This window comes from Carassius auratus, chromosome 8 (assembly GCF_003368295.1).
Source record: "Carassius auratus strain Wakin chromosome 8, ASM336829v1, whole genome shotgun sequence".
Classification (NCBI taxonomy): domain Eukaryota; kingdom Metazoa; phylum Chordata; class Actinopteri; order Cypriniformes; family Cyprinidae; genus Carassius; species Carassius auratus.
The window spans coordinates 1827261-1847497 of record NC_039250.1 but is presented as its reverse complement, the minus strand read 5'-3'; the positions used below and the strand labels follow the sequence as shown (position 1 = coordinate 1847497).

The 20237-nt window shown below is 35.2% G+C and overlaps 3 protein-coding genes across 6 annotated transcripts in view; 1 reads left to right on the top strand and 2 right to left on the bottom strand.

Moving 5' to 3' along the window:
- The window catches only part of cux2b (cut-like homeobox 2b), a 148836-nt gene that overhangs the window by 71117 nt on the left and 57482 nt on the right, over positions 1-20237 (bottom strand). For all 3 annotated transcript variants that reach the window (XM_026268992.1, XM_026268993.1, XM_026268994.1), the window contains one exon: positions 17524-17571. In XM_026268992.1, the coding sequence (XP_026124777.1) occupies positions 17524-17571 (48 nt within the window). The remainder of the gene's footprint in view (positions 1-17523; positions 17572-20237) is intronic.
- Positions 7221-11887, top strand: LOC113106942 (uncharacterized). 2 transcript variants are annotated; one of them, XM_026269004.1, is made up of 11 exons: positions 7221-7777; positions 8415-8565; positions 8802-9021; positions 9134-9407; positions 9489-9666; positions 9790-9866; positions 9970-10150; positions 10286-10534; positions 10628-10799; positions 11112-11203; positions 11379-11886. In XM_026269004.1, the coding sequence occupies exons 1-11, from the start codon at positions 7505-7507 to the stop codon at positions 11504-11506; spliced, it is 1995 nt and encodes a 664-aa protein (XP_026124789.1). In that variant the 5' UTR covers positions 7221-7504; the 3' UTR covers positions 11507-11886. The 2 variants fall into 2 exon arrangements, 1 of the variants encoding a protein (XP_026124789.1); XR_003292598.1 differs by having other exon boundaries at positions 7441-7777; positions 11126-11203; positions 11379-11887.
- On the bottom strand, positions 11504-12752 carry LOC113106943 (P2X purinoceptor 7-like). Its single transcript, XM_026269005.1, has 4 exons — positions 12409-12752; positions 12197-12266; positions 11911-12065; positions 11504-11699 (listed from the first exon to the last, which is right to left on the bottom strand). Exons 1-4 carry the CDS (start codon positions 12519-12521, stop codon positions 11537-11539), a joined length of 501 nt encoding a protein of 166 aa, XP_026124790.1. The 5' UTR covers positions 12522-12752; the 3' UTR covers positions 11504-11536.

Below are 20237 nucleotides of genomic sequence, written 5' to 3'. Positions count from 1 at the left end.
TTAGGGCCGGGACTCGATTAAAAAAATTAATCTAATTAATTAGAGGCTTTGTAATTAATTAATCAAAATTAATCGCATTTTAATCGCATATAAATATTTGACCTGAGAACAGTGAGAAGTAATTTTTTTCACATGGATTTATAGTATACCATTGAATAATGACTGAATACATAAGCTTAAGCAACAAAATATTGTTTATTTTTGTTCAACCAAGTCTAGCAGACCAGTGCAATTTTTGCCATTAAGTGTAGCAATAGCTGGAACCTTCTGTAAAGTGTTTTTTAAGTAAAACACAATACTGTCAATTACATTCAGAACATTGGAAACACTGACTATTAGAAAACATCTCTCTGTTGCTTCAGAGGCCATAACATACTAAGTCCAACTCTCAATAACCTTGGCCAAAACAATAAAGAGTTCAACATAAACTGCCAGTTGCACCAACAAAATAATACATAGTTCACGTCCACGCTAGCTGCTATATGTTTTGCGTTGAGATGATACTTGAGGCTCGTCGATGTGCTGCTGCAGTGATATGCGAACGCTAGTTGGTGCTTCAGTATAATCGGTCCGCCGAAACGCATCCAGTGAGAAACGTTCCGCGGTGCAAAATTACGTTATTAAAAATGCGGGAATTTTTTTTCTGTAATCAATTAATCTTAGTTAACGCGTTATTTTTTGTGTAATTAATTAATCTCAATTTACGCGTTATAGTCCCGGCCCTAATATATATATATATATATATATGTACACACACAGAACATCTGCTTTGGGGGATAGAACAGATCTAAATCCATTTAACAGTTTACCATTCTCATTACTGGAATGAACGAATTAAGAAATGAATGAATGAATGAAAACTTATTTAACCACCAAATTTCTATTACTGTAATGAATGAATGAATGAATACATATATAACTGAAAATTTGTAACATTTTACTTCTATTTTTTTTTTGCCAAAAATAAATACATTCTACATATTTAATTTTGTCTTATCTGTAATGCAATAAATACATGAATAAATAAATGTAGCACATTGAACTCTTTTCACATTTAAAACGTTCATGAAAAAAAATACACATTTAATCCCCACATTTTTATTACTGAAATTAAATAAATCATAATAAATCATAAAATACGAATAAAATGCACTATACTATTCAGTAAAAACTGAATGTGAGACAGTACACAGAACAACAGATGGGATGATGAATGAAATGATAGAAAGAATGATGGATGGATGATGATAGAACAATGGGTTGACCGATGGATGAATAAATGGATGGACAGATGCATGGATGGACTGATGGAAGGAATGATAGAAAGAATGACAGATAAAGCAATGGATGGATGGAGCAACTGAAAGTATGTCAGACAGACGGATGGACAGACAGATGACAGAATGATATAGAGATTGTTAGAAAGAATGATGGATGGATAGAAAGATAGAAATGTATTTCAAATTCATTTTCAAAAGAGTTTTGTGTTTTAAAAGGTATTTGAGTCAAAATAGATGTTAAAAATAACATGATATGACTTCTGTTCCTTTAATCATGCTGGAAGCAGAAGGTCATGTTGAGTGCACTGCATTGTGGGATACAGCTGAATACTGCACATTTTGGCAAGCAGCGAGGAACTAAAATAGCATGGGTATTTCCTCCAGGAGTGTGAAGTCTCAAGACAAAGAGATGCTGCAGATGCTCTTTAAAGGTGCACTGTACGCCTGACCCTGTTTCTGTGACACCAGAGCAATGGCTGTTTTGTCTGCGACTGTGTGTGTGTGTGTGTGGCACCGGTGCTGCATCTGCAAACACGTCTAACATTTGCACAGCGGTGCCTTCACTCGGGCGTAGCATCTCTTGAGCTCGAGACCTCACACTGTCAGGACTGTAAAAATTAAAGCCTCCACTGATGACACCCTGCAAAATGTGCTGAAGCGCATCAATTCCACCTGGCTACAGCGAGAGAGACCTATTTATAAAACACACACACACACACACACACACACACACACAGTCTGTACAAACGCCACTCTAAATGACAAATGTCTTGTCTGTACACAAGCAGACAAGGCATTCGTTTCAGCAACATAACAAACCAGCGCTCAGCGGTGAGGGCCGACGCGTGCTAAACAGCTGTAGTGCACAGGATCTCACACACACACACACACACACACACACACACACTTACATTCATGCATGGGTGCTCGTGGGTGATGCAGGTTAAGTCCAGTCTGCTATGTGTCCATATTTCATTTCCACTCTCTAAACAATCCTTCTGTCAATGCACAAAAAAAGAGAGAGGAAAAATATATTATAACCTCTCTATACTTACTTAAAAAAATAGTAATAAATATTAAATTAAATGGTAATATTATATTAGTTTTAAATATTTTTTTGCATTTGATACATTTTTTTATACATGCGATTTTAATTTTAATTATAGTTAAAAAAAATTGTAATGTTTTCTTGCATTTTTATCACTTGTATGAGCTTTTAAAAAAAGCATTTTATATCATTTTTATTTCAAGTTTTAGTTGTTTTCGTCAAGTTAAATTTAATAAAAATTATAAATATCGCCTTGGTGACTAGCTGAAGAAAATTATAATAATAAATAATAAATATAAATTGAAATAATTGTAATAACTGCTATTATTTTAATATTTACAGTACAAAAGTATAACATTTCATTAATGCATTATTCATATAAAATGTTAATTATTATAAATAGAGTTCATTATTATCCTAACTTTTGCCTCTTCCTCTCTCTCTCTATACAGTGTATAATCAATATAATGTAGTCATTATTGCAATATGTGTATATTGTACATATATTGCAACAACAACTACATTATATTGATTATATACCTCATTATATACCATTATATTAATGATACCTCCACTGTTGTTTCTGGAATCCAGCATATTGCCACTTTACTTTTTTTGATCTTGATCAAATAAATGTACTATTTAGCATTTTTAGAAGCAAACAAAATAAAAGTGGAATATAAACTAAAATAAATGAGCACGCTTTTTGTCTCTGGCTGTTGTTCATCTGATGTCCTACATTCAGCTCGCTGCCTGGACGTTTTGACACTAATGCAGAACAGCAAGCAGTTCGATGCATGTTTACTGTGTTTTACTGGAGCCGAAGTCTCTGTGTAGAATTGGTTTGACATGCTTTTGGACAACTTAGGCAGCTTGTAAAATGAGGAACAAATTAGCTTACGCTTACAGTTGCATATGCAAAGAAGAAATTAGTTTCTAATGCACTCAGACTCAATATGCAGCTATTTGAATTCACGAAAAAGTACCATCATTTATTTTATTTATTTTTTGGCACATGGAGCATTGTATTATTATGACTCTTGACTTATAATAAAGATGATAAATCACGGTTTTCTGTGAAGTACTAAGGTATATTAAAGGAATAGTTCAACCTAAAATGAAAATTAGCTGAAAATGTACTCGCCCTCAGGCCATCCGAGTTTATTTCTTCATCAGATTTGGAGAAATTAAGCATTGCATCAGTGTCTCAGCAATGGATGCTCTGCAGTGAATGGGTGCCGTCAGAATGAGAAAGTTAAACAGCTGATAAAAACATATAATCCACTCCCGTCCATCAGTTAACATCATGAGAAGTGAAAGCTGTGTGTTTGTAAGGAACACATCCATCATTAAGATGTTTTAGCTCCATACTAGCACAAAGTCCATCCCGTTCTCCTCTCACATCAAAATCCACCCACATATTTGTTCAGAGCTGTCTTGGCTTGTAAACGGTGTTTGATCTGTGCAGATTCTTCCTCCTGATTCAGACAAGACTCTTTTCCACCAGAGAAAGCAATGTAATAGATAGAAGACATATCTTTTAACTAAAGGCAATGTTTGAAGTTAAAACATCTTCTTGATGGAACTGCTTCTTACAAACACGCAGCTGTTCCCTTCTCACGATGTTAACTGGATTACTTGTGGATTATGTATAGACTTTCTTTATGACGGCACCCATTCACTACAGAGCATCCATTGCTGAGCAAGTGACGCAATGCTACATTTCCCCAAATGTGATGAAGAAACAAACTCCTCTACATCTCGGATGGCCTGAGGGTGAGCAAAAAGTTACACTATATCAGCACACTGTAAACGGATCATGATAAAAGCTGTGATTTACCTGAGCCCTGGTGAGAGAAACACAGGAATATTCACGTTTGACTGTGTAACTATGTGTAGTAATGCAAGAAACGCATTAGATTATGCAGGGCTAAAGCTCACACTTCTGTGAACTCTAGAGAGAGAGAGAGAGAGACAAAGAGAAAGCAGCAGAGATCACACCCCGCTAACACGTGCTGGACACGGGTGATAAAGTCAGAGAGGAGAGGACAGAAGAGAAGAGTCCCGGTTTCAGGCCTGCTGCAACCTATTTATATCAGCTCTGTGTGCTGCGGCCACCGGCGTGACAGGAATACCTAATGGACACGTGTGCTTCAGCCTGTGACAGCCGTAGTCATTAGCACATTAGAATGTGTTCTAGCACTAAACAGGGACACTGAGGTAGGATGAAAGTTGTAGAATACAGAACTCATTTTCACATTTTCTGAGAAGAGAGCACGAGTGGTGTTTGCCCGTGTTAAACTTGGCACTATGATGCTAGAGTGTTCTGGGAGGTTTTAATTGCATTGCACTGTGTTTTGGGTGGTTTCTAGTTTGGTGACCCAAATCAAAAAAGCCCATCCTAAAGTGATATTCGAGGTATTCTAGACAGGCCTTGAGGTCTCAGTGTAATAAAAACAGCACAACAAGCATCATGATTTGAGGTAACCTTTATATACGTAGTGCAAACCGTGCAGGATGAGTTATGGGTTTAATACTTGTGTCATTATTGTTACCTAAAATATGTTAAAAACTGTTTTCGTTATTGAAAGAGATTAATTATAAAATATAGATATTAGATGAATAGAAAAATTAGATGAAACAAGTTTGTTAAAGCAATAAAATGACAAGCAAAAATTGAAAAAAATAAAGGTAAATGAAAAAAAAAAAAAAAAAAAGATTAAAAATAGACTAAATAAAATAAACATTAAAATATTTTTTTACAAATTAAAGCTACTATATTTGTTATTTTATTATTTTGTTATTGTTAACTAAAATTGTTAAAAATAATTTTAATTATTGAAATAAGGCTGAAATAAAAAAAATATATATTTAATGAAAAATGTAAACTTTAAATGAAAAATGTTGCTTTACTACTTAAAATAAAAAAGTTTAAGTTGAAGCAATAAATCTCTAAACTAAACAAAAAAAGCTGAAGCTAAATAGAAATTAAAAATACAAAGTCAAAAGAATAAGTAAATATAAACCTAAAATTAAAAAAAATAAATAAATGAAAAAGTACAACAAAATAACTAAAATCCAAATAAAATTAAGATGAACCAAAATATAAAAATAAAATCTAAATGGAAAAATAAATACCTAATAAAATAAAAATAAATACTATCATATATTAAAGTATATATTATACAAACTTAAAATAGAATTAAAAATATTCTTTATTTATTTATTTAAAATATAAATAATACTAAAATAACTTTTTTTTTTCTACTGACGGTCACACCATCTGAAACGTAAAACAGCATCTTTAACATCAGCATCTTTCTAAATGTTAGGATGCATCATTTGAAGTGCTGTTTTAGGTTTTACATAGAATACTGTAGGTATAATAGGTTTTGTTTTAAAACCGAAATAGAGAGCCCTTGTTAATATCTGACATTCATATTAGCGAGTCCATCGAATAGCTCAGCAATAACCGTTTTGAAACTGATTTGCAATTAAACCTTGAGAGGCTTTCGCTAATGTTTCTTTTCAATAAAATTAAGACAATGCCTGAAGAAACACACACACACACCTGAAAATGATCCAGATGCACTCATCCACCTCACACATGCAGCACCCTTCCAAACTCTAGTGAGCTGCCTACCTAGACAGCATTTTAAGGCATCGCAGGAGTGTTGTAGTTCTAGACAGTTTCTTTGGCTATGGCAGTGCATTAGGCCCTCATCACAATTAGCCTGGGAAAAGGTTTACGAGCGCCAGGCCCACAGGAGCGTACAAATCGGCACAGCCGGAGGCAGCCTCTAGAACAGGAAGGTAATTACAGCTCTTCTCATCATAACGCTGAGAGGAAGCAAGCCACATAACGCGCTCTTCTCTTACATACCGCTATAATTAATTATCGTGCCTTTACTCTTTGATTTATTCCACGATTCATAACATATTTATGCATTCAAGATGAATTATCATTTCCTTCAGGAATTAATCAGAAAGCAGAGGAAGGACCGGCCCTGCGTGTTGTCACTGGATCAAAGAACGAGCGGCTTACCTCGCGGCGGATATTCAGGCCACACCGCGGGGTCAGACGAGCTTACAGACCCCAAACACCGGACAGAGTATCCTGATTTATGAGCCTGTATGAATTATAGTCACAAACAAGCAAGCACATCTACAGTAGTATTTACTTACAAACTAAGATGCAGAAAAAAAAGGCCAACATTAAATGCCATTAACAATCTAGGAGAAAAAAAGGAGGGCGGGGCTTATTGGGTTGCAAAATGCACATTATTATTCCTAGATAAAGGGTGGAGCAAGATACTATATTACTTTGATTCAAATACATTATAAAGATTTTTCCTCTAGTAATAATGCGCACTGATCAATGGTTCAAGATAAGATTACTGTGGATATTACATTTAGTGTCCCTTGTGTCCCTAAAACAAGGCTGCATTTATTTGCTTGAAAATGCATTAAAATTGTGCAATATTATTACAATTCAAAATAAATGCTTTCTACTTGAATATCTGTAAGAATGTAATTTATTTCTGTGATGCAAAGCTGAATTTTCAGCATCATTTCTCCAGTCTCCAGTGTCACCTGATCTTCAGAAATCAGTATAATATGCTGATTTACTACTTAAGAAACATTTCTGATTGTTATCAGTGTTGAACACAGTCGAGCTGCTTCATATTTTTGCGGAAACACGTTTTTCAGGATTCTCTGATGAACAGAAAGTTCAGGATTTATTTGAAGCAGACATTATTTGTAACATTATAAATGTCACTTTCAATCACTTTAATGCATCACCGCTGAATAAAAGTGCCATTATTAAATTAAAAACAAATAATACATTAAAGGGGTGATAAAACACGATTTCACTTTTCTAACTTTAGCTAGTGTGTAATTTTCCTGTGTGAGCATAAACAACATCTGCAAAGTTACAACGTTCAAAGTTTTAAGCAAAGGGAGATATTTGCTTTTAAAGAAATCCATTTCTAAGGACTACAGCAAACGGCCGGTAGGGACTACACGACATTCCTCCAGGGTTGCTGACGTCACTAAGCCCAATATTTACATAAACCCCTCCTCCGAGAATACTAAATTAGGTGGGGGGCGAGGCCATTTTATATTGCTGTGGAGATTGAGAGGAGTTGTTGTATGCTGGAGTATCTTTGCCGCGATGCCGACGAAACGCTGTTATTTTCATCCGGATTGCAGGTCCACTTTGTTCAGCCTTCCTAGGGACGGGGAAGTTAGGGATCAATGGTTAAAATTTATTTTTAACTCGGTCCCTCAAAATTATTACCCAAATCTCGCTCTCTGTGCTGCACATTTTACGGAGGAAAGCTTCCACAATCTTCGCGAGTTCAATGCAGGATTCGCCCAACGGCTTGTCCTGAAAGATGGAGCAGTTCCAACTTTAAAAACAGAAGCTGTTTACGGGCCACAAGCTGTAAGTATGACTTATTTTTCGTCGATGTGTTTTACTGTATTGGTTTGTATCGGCTGTATTGCTAATTGTACGTTGTATCAAGGAAGTGAACAAATAACAACGCTGTTTGGCTATGCATAGCAGTTTGTTAAATGCTTATTCATACTTAACGTTATGCGACAAACACCCTAACGTTACAAACTTTTTTCCTTAATCTCAACAACGAACTTGGAATTAGTGTATATTATTATTTGATTGGAGCGTTTATGTATTGTTTATCTACATGTTTGTTAATCTGCAGGCATGCTAAACATGGTTCTGTGTTTGATTTGGCTACTATAGTAAAGCCAATGTTTAGTGTTCGTTTTTGGTTAATAGTTATAGCGACAGATATTTGGTTATAAGCGTTCTAAAAATACAAAAGTAACGATTCCATTCAGTACCGATTACTATAGATCTTCACTGTTTAATCAAAAAAATCCCTTTGAGGACTAATATAATTTGTCAGAGCAATTATATGAAAATCTTGCTTATGAAGCTTATTTTTTGTGGTCCAATGATTACTATCCAGTAATTTTTTCCTACTATTTTACATGTCAAATGTATGTTTTAAGCTGTAATTTGAACATTGATTACATATTGTCATTATTTCTTACAGACAACATCTCAGCAGGGTGCGAGTTCCCAAGAGCTCCCCACTACATCTACACTTCATGAAGTTGGATGTCAGTCAGACCCTATAGAGACCGAAACTGTAGCCACAGAGATAAAGCCAAAGATGCGATCAGTGGGCACACAACTTTCAATGGGTACATTGAGCAGTTTCCACTTAAGGAGCAAAGATATGAAATACACACATTAAATATGTTTGTGTTACTTTATCATATGCAGTTCTAGTACATATTGTCTTTTTTATTATAATTGTTATACCGGCTACTGAAACCTATGTGTATGAGAAAGTGGCTTATGTTTCTCACTGTAAAAAAAATTGTAATAGCATGACCGATGGTTATGAGTAATTGTATTTTTTACTTTTTTTTTGTAGGCATTCAGGCAATATATTATGGTCATGATGTGGGCACCCAAACAACTGACATGTTTCCTGATGTGCAGCTGTCTTCAACACCAGTAAGGGGCTCAGTCTTCAGGCCCAGTAAGAGACCTCGTCTGGTGTTCGATGAGGAAGAAGAATCAGAATTAAATGTCGAACCCACTGATTCCACATATAACCCAGATTCTGTTGTCACTGAAGAATCAGAATTGGCGTAAGATATAAATACATATTTACGCACTTTTTTACTAATACATTTGTGTTTAAAAATATATATAAAACATGAAAGCAACTTCCTAATATTTATTCTTTTTATATCGCCTTAGGATAGATCCACAGCCCGACCACAGCGATAACAAATACATTGTTTTTGAAAGCTGTCTTCGAGAGCTGTTTGTGTCCTGTCCAATTTGTAAGACAAAGTGTGTTGTCCAGAGCAGACGAAGGAGGACTTTTGTTGCATTCACCCAGCTTTGTGAAAAGTGTAACTACTACAGACAGTGGCAGAGCCAGCCCATTGTTGGGAGTACCCCACTTGGAAACCTGCTATTGTCTGCTGCAACGTATTTTACCGGTGGATCTTTTAAACAACTAGAGAAGGTATTACAATTTACAATAAAATTCACAAAAAATACTGTGTTGTTTCAGTATGTATGTACTGTATGATTTCTATGTTAATAGATTTTCAAAGCCATGAAGCTCCAGATGATGCATTTCGTAACTTTTAGGATTCATGCCAGGAATTTCATTGAGCCTACCATAATACACCAGTGGAACCAAGATCAACTAAATCTTATAAGACAGCTGCAAGAGGGAGGAAATGTTGCTGTGGCTGGAGATATGCGTGCTGACACGCCAGGTACGTTTAGAGTATATTTGAAAAAATCACAGCGTTTATTTTATAGTCTTTGAGTTCTCCTAAAATATTATGATACTGATGTTCTCAGTAATGTTCTATATCTGATTATGATGTTTACAATAGGACACTCAGCAAAATTTGGCAGCTACACCATTTTGCACATGGAAACCAACAAAATTCTGGATCTTCAACTAGTTCAGGTTAGTAATTAAGCATTTAAAAAAGTGTTACATTTTCTTTTATCTGTTATTGTTTATACTCTACTCTTTTTGTACATTTGAAATGTTGTGTACCCAACAACAGAGCAATGAGGTTGGTGGCAGTTATCATATGGAAAAGGTGGGATTGAAGCGTTGTCTTGATAAGCTGGAGTCTAATGGTTTAGCTGTTGACTACATCGTCACCGATCGCCATCCGCAGATTCAGAAGTACCTGAGGGACCGCAATATCACTCAGTTCTATGACGTGTGGCACTTTGAGAAAGGTAATTATTTATCTTTGTATTATTAATTGATACTTATTCAGTTAATTGTTAAACCTAACATGTACATTTTTATTTTTGGGGTAATTTGATTTTCTTGAAATAATGATTGTACAACCAAGCTTTTACTTTGTACAGGTTTATCTAAGAAACTTGACAAACTTTCAAAGATGAAGGACTGTGAGGTGCTGAAAAAATGGTTGCACAGCATCAAAAACCATGTTTACTGGAGTGCGATTTCCTCTGAGTCTGGGCCAGAAAAGGTGGCGAAGTGGAATTCACTGCAGAACCACATACAAAATGTACATGTTCATGAGAACCACCTCTTCCCCAAGTGTGAACACCCAGACAAAGTTTCCAGGGATCCAAAAAAATGGTTCCAACCAGGTATGACTGTATAGAGAGACAAAAGACAATAGAATGACAGTAAAATAGTAAAATTATGAAGATTTTCTTCATATTTTATCTGTTTGGCTACAGGATCAATAGCGCTCCATAAAGTGGAAAAGCTATTATACAACAAGAGAGTTCTCAAGGATATAGAAAAGCTCAGCCACAACTTTCAGACGTCATCACTGGAGGCTTTCCACAGTCTGATTTTGCGTTTTGCCCCAAAGAACGTGATTTTCCCTTTCATAGGAATGTTGTGCAGGTAATAATCTTTGACATGTTCAGTAATATTTGTAAACATTGTTTCTAACAATTGTTATGGAAATGTTTTTTTATTCATTATTTTATTAATATTAATAATCTAGCAGAGATATAAAGAGATCGAGAGCCTCCCATCTTGGCGAGCACTCTCACATTCTCTTGACTGACTGTGCGACTGTGAGCCTTTCTTGCAAGAAAGAAACCATTATAATCATTGATTGAACATTTGTCTCTTATTCTGAATTGTTTGTTTATTTGTCACAACACAGTCTACTAATCTTTTCATATTTTATGGACTGTGCACTGATTACAGGCTGTATCTTGCAGCGATGCACTATAATGAAAATGCTAACCGTGAGCAGGCAACAACAACAGCAAAGCCAGTGAAAATAGAACCAACATACAGTAAGTTGTAAAATGTTTTATTAACAATAATATAAAAAAAGCTATAATAAGATAAATATAAGCTTACAAAAAATATTTATGAATATTACACAAATGTTAATTATAAAACAAAGGTAGATTATTTATCAGTAATTATATAAACCCATAGAGGGACTCTGACTTCTGTTTTTTACAGACCATATCGATGACCTTATGAGCCTTCTGTTACATAAAGTCTTTGTGGACCCCAAGCCATATGCGGAAGAGCTGCATGCAATCCCCATTCCACCTCCTCTGTCATCACAGTATGAAAAACCTTCATAGAAGAGGTGATTGCCCAGCGTGTGTCACGATTCAGTCGAGGGGTGGCCGGAACCCAACATACTGTCCCGCTGGATCAGGAAACTGTAGGCGGATCCGGTTAACAACACATGAGGGGATGACAACCCTCACACTACGTCCTAGGTAGCCCCAGCACCAGCTGACAAAGCTGCGATAGGCCAGATAACGGAAGCGCCTATGGCAGGAACAGAAAACGTCAATATTAAAACCAGTGGTATATTGGAAACATGTATATGTGATGTGAAAATATGTTTGATAAAAATTGATATTTTGATTTAATTTTTTTCTTTGAATAACATGTCTTGTGTAAATATATATTGTATCTATTGTCTTTTATTTATATTATTTTACACAACATAATTTCATAAAATGTAATAAATACTTACTCCTCTTCATTTCTGCGTCTCACTGGTCCATAGTCGGCTCTGTAAATATTATTGATATTTTGCAAAGTATACGGATTTAAGCAGTTTGGTTCAAAACCTGGATGCTCAACCATACATTTAGGAGGGTCTGGAACCTCCATCATTCGTTTTACAACCTAAACAGTAATGTAAGACAATGAGAACATACTCTACAATTAACCTATGTTCATCTTTTAAATATGAAAAAAGGATTATACAGAACTATTAACACGTTATGCATAATTTTGGTACTAGCTTATTACACTACCTTCTGTATTTCTTTGCAGCAGATGTTTTCCTCTTCAGTTGGCATTTTTGCACAGTTATTACATGTACACCTAATAAAATATATATATATTTTAAATAAAAAAGGTTCTTGAACACTTTTGTTAATAGACAAACACTTATTATTGTTATAAATTCAACATCAACTATTATAATTAGTACAATTAAATAACAGCGTATCTAAAAAAAGCATACCATTCTGAAACGTCATTTAACAGCCGTTCTTGAACAGGAAATGCTCCATCATCTTCATCAAAATTTTCTGGGTCCGATTCGGGCTCAAATTGGTATGGTTTTATTGACGCCATTGTTTCTAATACCCCCAAAGCACTGACTACTGGTAAAGGTAAGGGGCGTGACGTTACCGAAAAACACAGTGTGTTGTGATTCGCTAGGCGGTTAGCGAATCACAACACACTGGGGCAGCTAACCAATCTGAGCCCATTGCCATTTTTGTGGGACTGGCTTCATGGAACCCGGAAACCATCAGACCGTTTTACATGGAGGGACGGAGCAGTGTAGAGTAAAGGTAAAATATATGAAAAATAATGCATTTTTTAAAAAACGAAGCATGAACATATGTTACAGTGCACCCCACGAACACAATCAAGCCTTCGAAAAACCGTGTTTTACCACCCCTTTAAATAATAATAAAAAATACACTTAAACTAACACTTAACAGTAGTTTATATTAATGAAGTAAACTGTGTTCATTTTAATTTCTGAAATGTGATACCAAACACATTCTTCTTTTCTCTTCCCAATAGCTTCCTGTCACTCTGTGCAACACATGTGTCCGATAAAGAGCATCAACTGTCCAGAAATCCAATAAGGTGCATTATATTAGCTATAAAACAGTCCTATCGTGTCCTTTCGCTTTTCTGCACATGCCCCATACAAATGCATCCAGAAGTAAAGCCACTAATGTGTGCACGTGTGCAGAAAACCCATCCACTCCACAGATGAATCATTTAGTGCTGAGTGTCTTAAATGTTCTCCTGAAACACTGGAGACCCTCCTGCCCCAGAAAACAGGTGTCTGACTGGATCCCCACAAGCTGAGCGAGATGAATAGCGGGTCTGGTTTGGGTTGTGTAGTCAGCTGGATTGAGTTTTACCTCTTCGGCTGATAATGGCGGGTGAAGATTTCTGGGCCGCAGGGGTTAATGGCACGAAACAGAACCCAGTTGCTAATTACATGTTCCCAACTATTTATCAGATTCTCCATCTGCACAGCACCACGACTCTCATTGTGCACGCTAAATTACTCCTCGGATTATCTTTGTAAAGCAAGTTTTCATAATTAGGGCCCTGCGTGGATGTTTTCTCTCTGCGAGCGCCAACAGACACGGAGAGGGAGAGAAAATGAGCTGACTGGTTAATTCAGGCCTGACATCTTAAACCAGCGACACAAAACCATCTGCGTCCTGAAAGAAAGTGTACCAGATTCCCTTCTAACAGATCCCGATCACAAACTCACAGATCAAACATGATACACTAGGAATAACAGAACTCAGACAGAACCAAAATGCACAGTTTAAGGGTTAGTTTAACCACGAATGAAAAAAAAAAAAAGGTGATGAGACCCTGTAAGTGATATATAACCTGACTTTTCACTTATGGATAAAATATTTCTTTAAATGACAAGAGTTTTAACCCCTTAACTTTCACTTGAATGTGCATGATACAAACCTAAATTCATGACTGAAAACATTTTGTAACATGATTTTGATGTGCCATTTACATGGTAATGCAATGTCTGATTTAAAAATGGGTTTTAAAGGATGAATTTTGAGATTTTATGTTTTCAAGTGATATATAGCTTCTGATGATTTCTAAAATGTGATAGAGAAAAAGGCAACGAGGAAGTCTTTTTTTTTTTTAAACAAAGGTCAAAACTCCTTTTGTAATGTAGATTTTTGAGGATGCACTCTTGTCATAAATTCATCTATTACTTTTCCTACATAATTTTTAACAAAAAATATTGGTAAAATATATATTTGGGAGTCTTAGACCTTTCCAACGATATATAGTTTGTCTAGATTAGATTAGATTTGATTGTAATATAGTATAGTCAACGTAGGCGTCCCGTATACGGGACGGGGTGACAATTAACAGGTTAAAATCCCTAAACACATTTAACCCTATAAAGCCCACTAAGGCAAATTGCTAAGGCCTGTAAATGATCCAAACTTTGCTGAAAAAGCTGTCAAACACAATCTACTCCATGCCTTCTGTCGTCTGATTGATGGTTAAACTTTTTCAGCAAGTGAAAGCCTTTTAGTGTAATTACAAAAATGTCCACCTTCAGCTCATGTTTCACGTGTCTTCTTGCTGTCAAATCTTTGATTGTTATCCATTTTAAATCATGCAATAAGAATAACTTTTATATTTTTAGTAATATCTCAAAATGAACACTTACTGAACTGAAGCAGTTACAAAAAATAATAATGTTAAAATGTATCAAATATGATGCATCAGGCTTTTTTATTTGTTCATCTCTCAATCATCATTGAATTATATGTTTCGAAACCATACATATATAATCTTAATACAACATATAGTGTGACGACTATATGCATTATGCATTTTATATGCATTTATGCATTTTATATAAGTATATAAATGCTATAATGTTAAAAAAGATCTCGCTAATTTACATAACAAGCTTTCAGAATTTCATCTTATAAATATAAGCATCTGCACCAAATCGTATATTTTTGTATCGTATACTTTCCCTTCATATTGTCATATTATATGAGCCATAAAAATGTATATGATAAGCTCAAATATGAGACTCAACAAAAACACAAACTTTACTTTGTCTAAAGGTTCGATAAACTGTTCCTCCTCCAAAAAAAATAAATAATAATAATTTTATTTTTATTAGACTAGTATTTCTTCTGTTGGGCTCTAAAGGGTTAATTTCCTGTATGGCATCCTAAAGGTGCATTGTGCCTTATTAGTCCAGCAGGCAGTGATTTACTCTGTGTTTCTCTTTTCCACATGCTTGGCAAAAGTTGCAACCCTTTTCCATCTGAAGGAGAGCGCTGTGTGGTGTAACACTTCTCCGAGAGAGAAAAAAGGCCGAAATGTGTGCGAGGGATCGTCAACACCTCTCTGAGATCAGACCTAGCGGAGCGGCCGACTCTATTAAGACACACACCGTCGGACGCAAGCCTCCTCGCAGTAAATTTTATTAAAATTACCTTCATTATAAGACACTCTTCATTATAAAACCAAAAAGTGCTGCTGGTCTCCCAGGGCCTTTGGATTAATAAGGACAGCGATGTATTTTAAGCCGTAAACTCGACTTCTTACTGTCCTTAATCTCCTTTCCACTTCACAGGCCAAATTAACACCTCTCCCCGGCTCTGACGGGACCTCATTAGCTCTCTTCCCCTCCGAAAGAGAAAAGAACAGGAAAGAAGAAGAGAAGACGACGACGATGAAGAAGAAGGAGGAGGAGAAAGGAGACGACCAATGACAGCCACCAGCTCGGGGATTAACCCTTTCACGCGACCGAACGCTTCGGGAATGTAGGTCGACGCGTGTTTCTAATCAGCCGCCTGGTTAACGATAATTAGCAGGCGAGGCAGGATGGGAGGAGAGGGAGGGACGCGCAGAAATGAAACAGAAAGAAAAGAGAAACCTGTCATGTCGCAAACACTTCAAAGCAGACGACTTCTCGTTTAAAAGTGGCACGATAAGAGTCCAGGAGCCACCGGGGACCTCGAGAAAGCGCAATGCTGGAGAAGGGAGGAGAACGAGGGCCGAAGAGACCTAAAACACACACACACACACACACACACACTCCACCTACATTACACTGTGAGCTCTCGTAGTTTACTCTCACTGTTAAACTTCTCGTGCGATAAGTGGTCCCTGTGAAGTTTACCCATCATGCACCTCTCAGTCAGGGCTGCTCTAGATCTCCAAAATACAAAATGTTGTCCCAGTCGTGTGAAAACACAATATAGTTAGCTAATTATTGCACCTGTTCACCATCTACATCACCGCAGAGCACTAAAATAAAATAAAATAAAATAAAACAACATAAAATAAAATAAAACAAAACAAAACAAAACAAAACAAAAAAATAAAATAAAATAAAATAAAATAAAATAAAATAAAGGTTTTTGAAAATGTGTCCTTAAAAAAACAATAAGGGACTCAAGGCACTCATTCTATATTGTTAGTATATTCCTCAACTTGTTCTAAAGGTTCTTAATCCATCTAAAGAAAGAAAACCCATGTTTATCTCAGCTGTTCATTAACATAAGGACAAGGATTAAAAAAAAAAAGATTCCATTCATAAAAATTGCACAAAATGTTTCATAGCGAGAAACAATTAATAATAATACAATTAAATAAAAAATAATAATTTACATTTGTTCCGATGAGTTTCGAAGTTGTTTTTAAAGCATACGATTTTTTTTTTATGTTGCATAATTGCATTATGTTTATGAAATATTTTGAAGCAGTCCAAATTAATAAATAATCATGTAGTCAGAAAAGCCCACACAGCACATGTGAGACCTCTCATACTGCTGTGTGTCTCTCTGATGTCAGGTGTGCAATTCAAAAGTGTAATTGTGTTACTCAGAGAACACACTGTACAGTTGTTTGTGCTACTACATGTGCACATACGCTAATTAAGCTTATTATGATTGCTAACAGATGATTGCTTTGCTGTAAGTGTTCTTTGAAATGCTTAGGTTAAAGGTTGTAGATGCTATGCATGCTAGACTATGAGTTAAATTGGTTTGTTTCCTTTCAATTTCTGTGTAAACTATCCCTTTAATATCAGGCCTGAAATACTTTTTCATGAAAATGCCATTGCATTCGCTCACAACACAGCAGCGAATCACTCGTGATCTTTTCAGTATGCCTGAGCTCTCTGGACCACAGACGAGGATCGCAAATATGATTTATGATCTGCTGTTTAATGGCTCGAGCACAGGCTTTGAGAGGAGATCAGATGACTTTCTCGACAGGAGCATGTCAGTGCACCATTACAACAGCATGACAGAGAGAGTCCTGTACTCCTGCGTCTTAATGGAGGAGAGATGCTACTTAAGTCTGACGGGAAAATAATACCAGTCAATAGAGCCAAGGGCGGGGGGATCGAGCACGGATACGGATGACGTGATGCACAGAGAGTTTTGATCCCTGGGAAAGGCAGCAAACGGCTACATAAAACATTGACGGATGCCGAAAAGCAATCAAATGACTGGGATGTTATTCCTTGTATTATATCTCTAGATCATCTGATGGCATCTCGATCCATAAACGGAGATTGTTGACTGACCTGAGCTTGGAAACTCTTGAGGACCGGGGAAACCATCTCCAACACCTCCTAAACACAGGGAAACAGAGACAGCACTGATGAATCCCATTAAAACGTGGTCAGAAACATGTTTGGGTTATACTGCAATAATTAAAAAAGAAATACTAATTATTTTGCTTGAAAACAATAAAGCCTATTTTTGAAGTAAATATTTTTATTTTATGCAGACATAAAAATATATAAAATTAAATAAATATTACTGGAAATAAAATAAACATTAGGCTAACTGAAATAAAATACAAAAAATAAACTGGCTTGACAAAAAAAAAAAAAAAACACTATATTAACATAAAAAACTAAATAATAAAAATAACAAAAATAATACAATAATTATAAAGTAAAATATAATTTAAAATGACAATTTTGGGGAGAAAAAGTTAAACTGGCATAATAATAATAATAAAACTAGTCACGATGCAAAAGATCCTAATCATCATAAATTAAGTTATATTTTATTTATGCAAAAATATTTAAATATATTTTTTGCTCTTGATTTTGGGGTGAAGAATGACCTAGGTATTATTATTATTATTTTTTTTTTAAGATTCAACACAAAAGAATAAAAAAATATTAGACTGAAGAACATTTTATGCTTAATGAAAAATCTTTCAAACATTAAAATATATAAAATTAAAAAAATATTACTGAAAAATGAAATAAACATTAACTGAAAATTTAACTAAAAATACAAAAACTAAACTGGCTTGACTAGACTAAACTAATAAATATATTATATATATATATATATATATATATATATATATATATATATATATATATATATATATATATATATATATATATATATATATATATATATATATATATATATATATATATATATATATATATATATATGTATATATATGACAAAAACAATACAAAACATCTAAAAATAATAATAAAAATAAAGTAAAATATAACAGTAAAATCTAATTCAAAATATTATCAAAGACTACTGTATAATAGTATATCAATATTCTAAAATTACATTGGTGTACAGCTTCAGTTGTCTAGGATGAATGCTAAAAAACATTGAACATCATACATGTTGTACTTATGACAGAGACACTTACTGACTTTGAATCCAATATTTCAAGAGAACAATCACACTGAATTACACTTGTAATACAGAACCAGAAGTTCATCCACCTACAACAGCAGTCCTACAATTGAAAGCGATGAAAATTCAGCTCAAATGAGATTCAATCTGGACACAAATCCAAGTACTTTTAAACCACAGATTCCATTGTATGTGCATTAGTGTTGCAAATCCCCCAAAAAAGACAGTGTGTGTTAATCAACAGTGTGCTCCATTTGTTGTTGATGTTGTATTGAAGACAATAATAACTTCTCCATTAACACAAATAACTTGTCTGATTCTCCTGAGAATCCATTACTGATGCTTTTTTTTATGTGCAGTTACGCCACTCTCTTTAACGACACGGCGTTCGCTCCAGACGTTTGCTAATCTTGTAAATGCTGATTGTCACTGATGACATTTGTGTCAAGTGGAGAGCAAACGAGGAGTTGGGCTTCTGAGTCGAGAGGTCTGACGCCGGATCGTGTCGAAGCCTCAAACGCAGCCTCGGAAAAAAAGAAGGCCACTAACGAGGAAAAATGTAAAATGTCAAAGCGCGTATAATGAGAGATGCGTGACAAGCATTCCTCGCGTCGTCACCTTTACCTGAAGAGCAGCTCTGGATTAGAGTGACGGGAATTTAAACAGAGAGGGACTTGAACTTAAAGACGTTCGGCGGAGGATTTTCCTCCAAGGGAACGAGACGCTCATTTTCTGTTTAGCTTAATGCTGATGTCTGCCTGTTCTGGGCTGGAAGTGACAAGTAACGTCAGTAAACAGCAGATACTCTGTGTTACACTATTAGTGCTGATACTGGAGGGACGCATGTGTTTGTATGAGTGACAGTCGGACAGAGATAAAACTATCCTGAGCTTTCTGAAACTAGAGAAACTAGATACAAGCTCGGGAATATCTGGAAGAGGAGGAGTTAGGGCTGGAAAATGGGAGGAGTCTAGAAGAGGGGGCGGGGCAGAACGTGAAAAGGGGCAGGGACTACAGTAGAGAAAATGAGAGGCAAATGTCCTTCTGATAGATGCTGTAGTTGGTTTCAAAAAGCATCTATCCTTATTGATGGCTTCTCAAAAAAATAAATAAAAAACAGAAAAAAGAATAAGCAAAAGTCGGGTTGGTACAATTTTTAATCTTCCTGAAAGGCTTTTATGTTTCTCCAAGGTTGTATTTACTTGTTTTAAAAAAATGTGCAATTAAAATAGCAGTTTTCTATGTGAATATATACATTTCCTTTAGAAATCATTCTAATATGCTGATTTGCTGCTAAAAAAAATGTGCTGCTTCATATTTTCTGGAAACTGCAATTTATATATTTTTTCCAGTTATTTGATGAATAGAAAGTTCAAAGGAAAGTATTAATTTGAAATATAAATCTTCTGTAACTCTATAAATGTCTTTATTGCAATTTCTGATCAATTTAATGCATCCTTGCTGAATAAAATATCAATTTCTTAAAAACAAAAAAAAACTTATTGACCTTAAACTTTTGAACAGCAGTATAATACCATGAAGATTGAAAGATTGAATGCATTTTTTTTATAATAAGAAATACATTTATGTAAATGACAGTAAATATATAAAC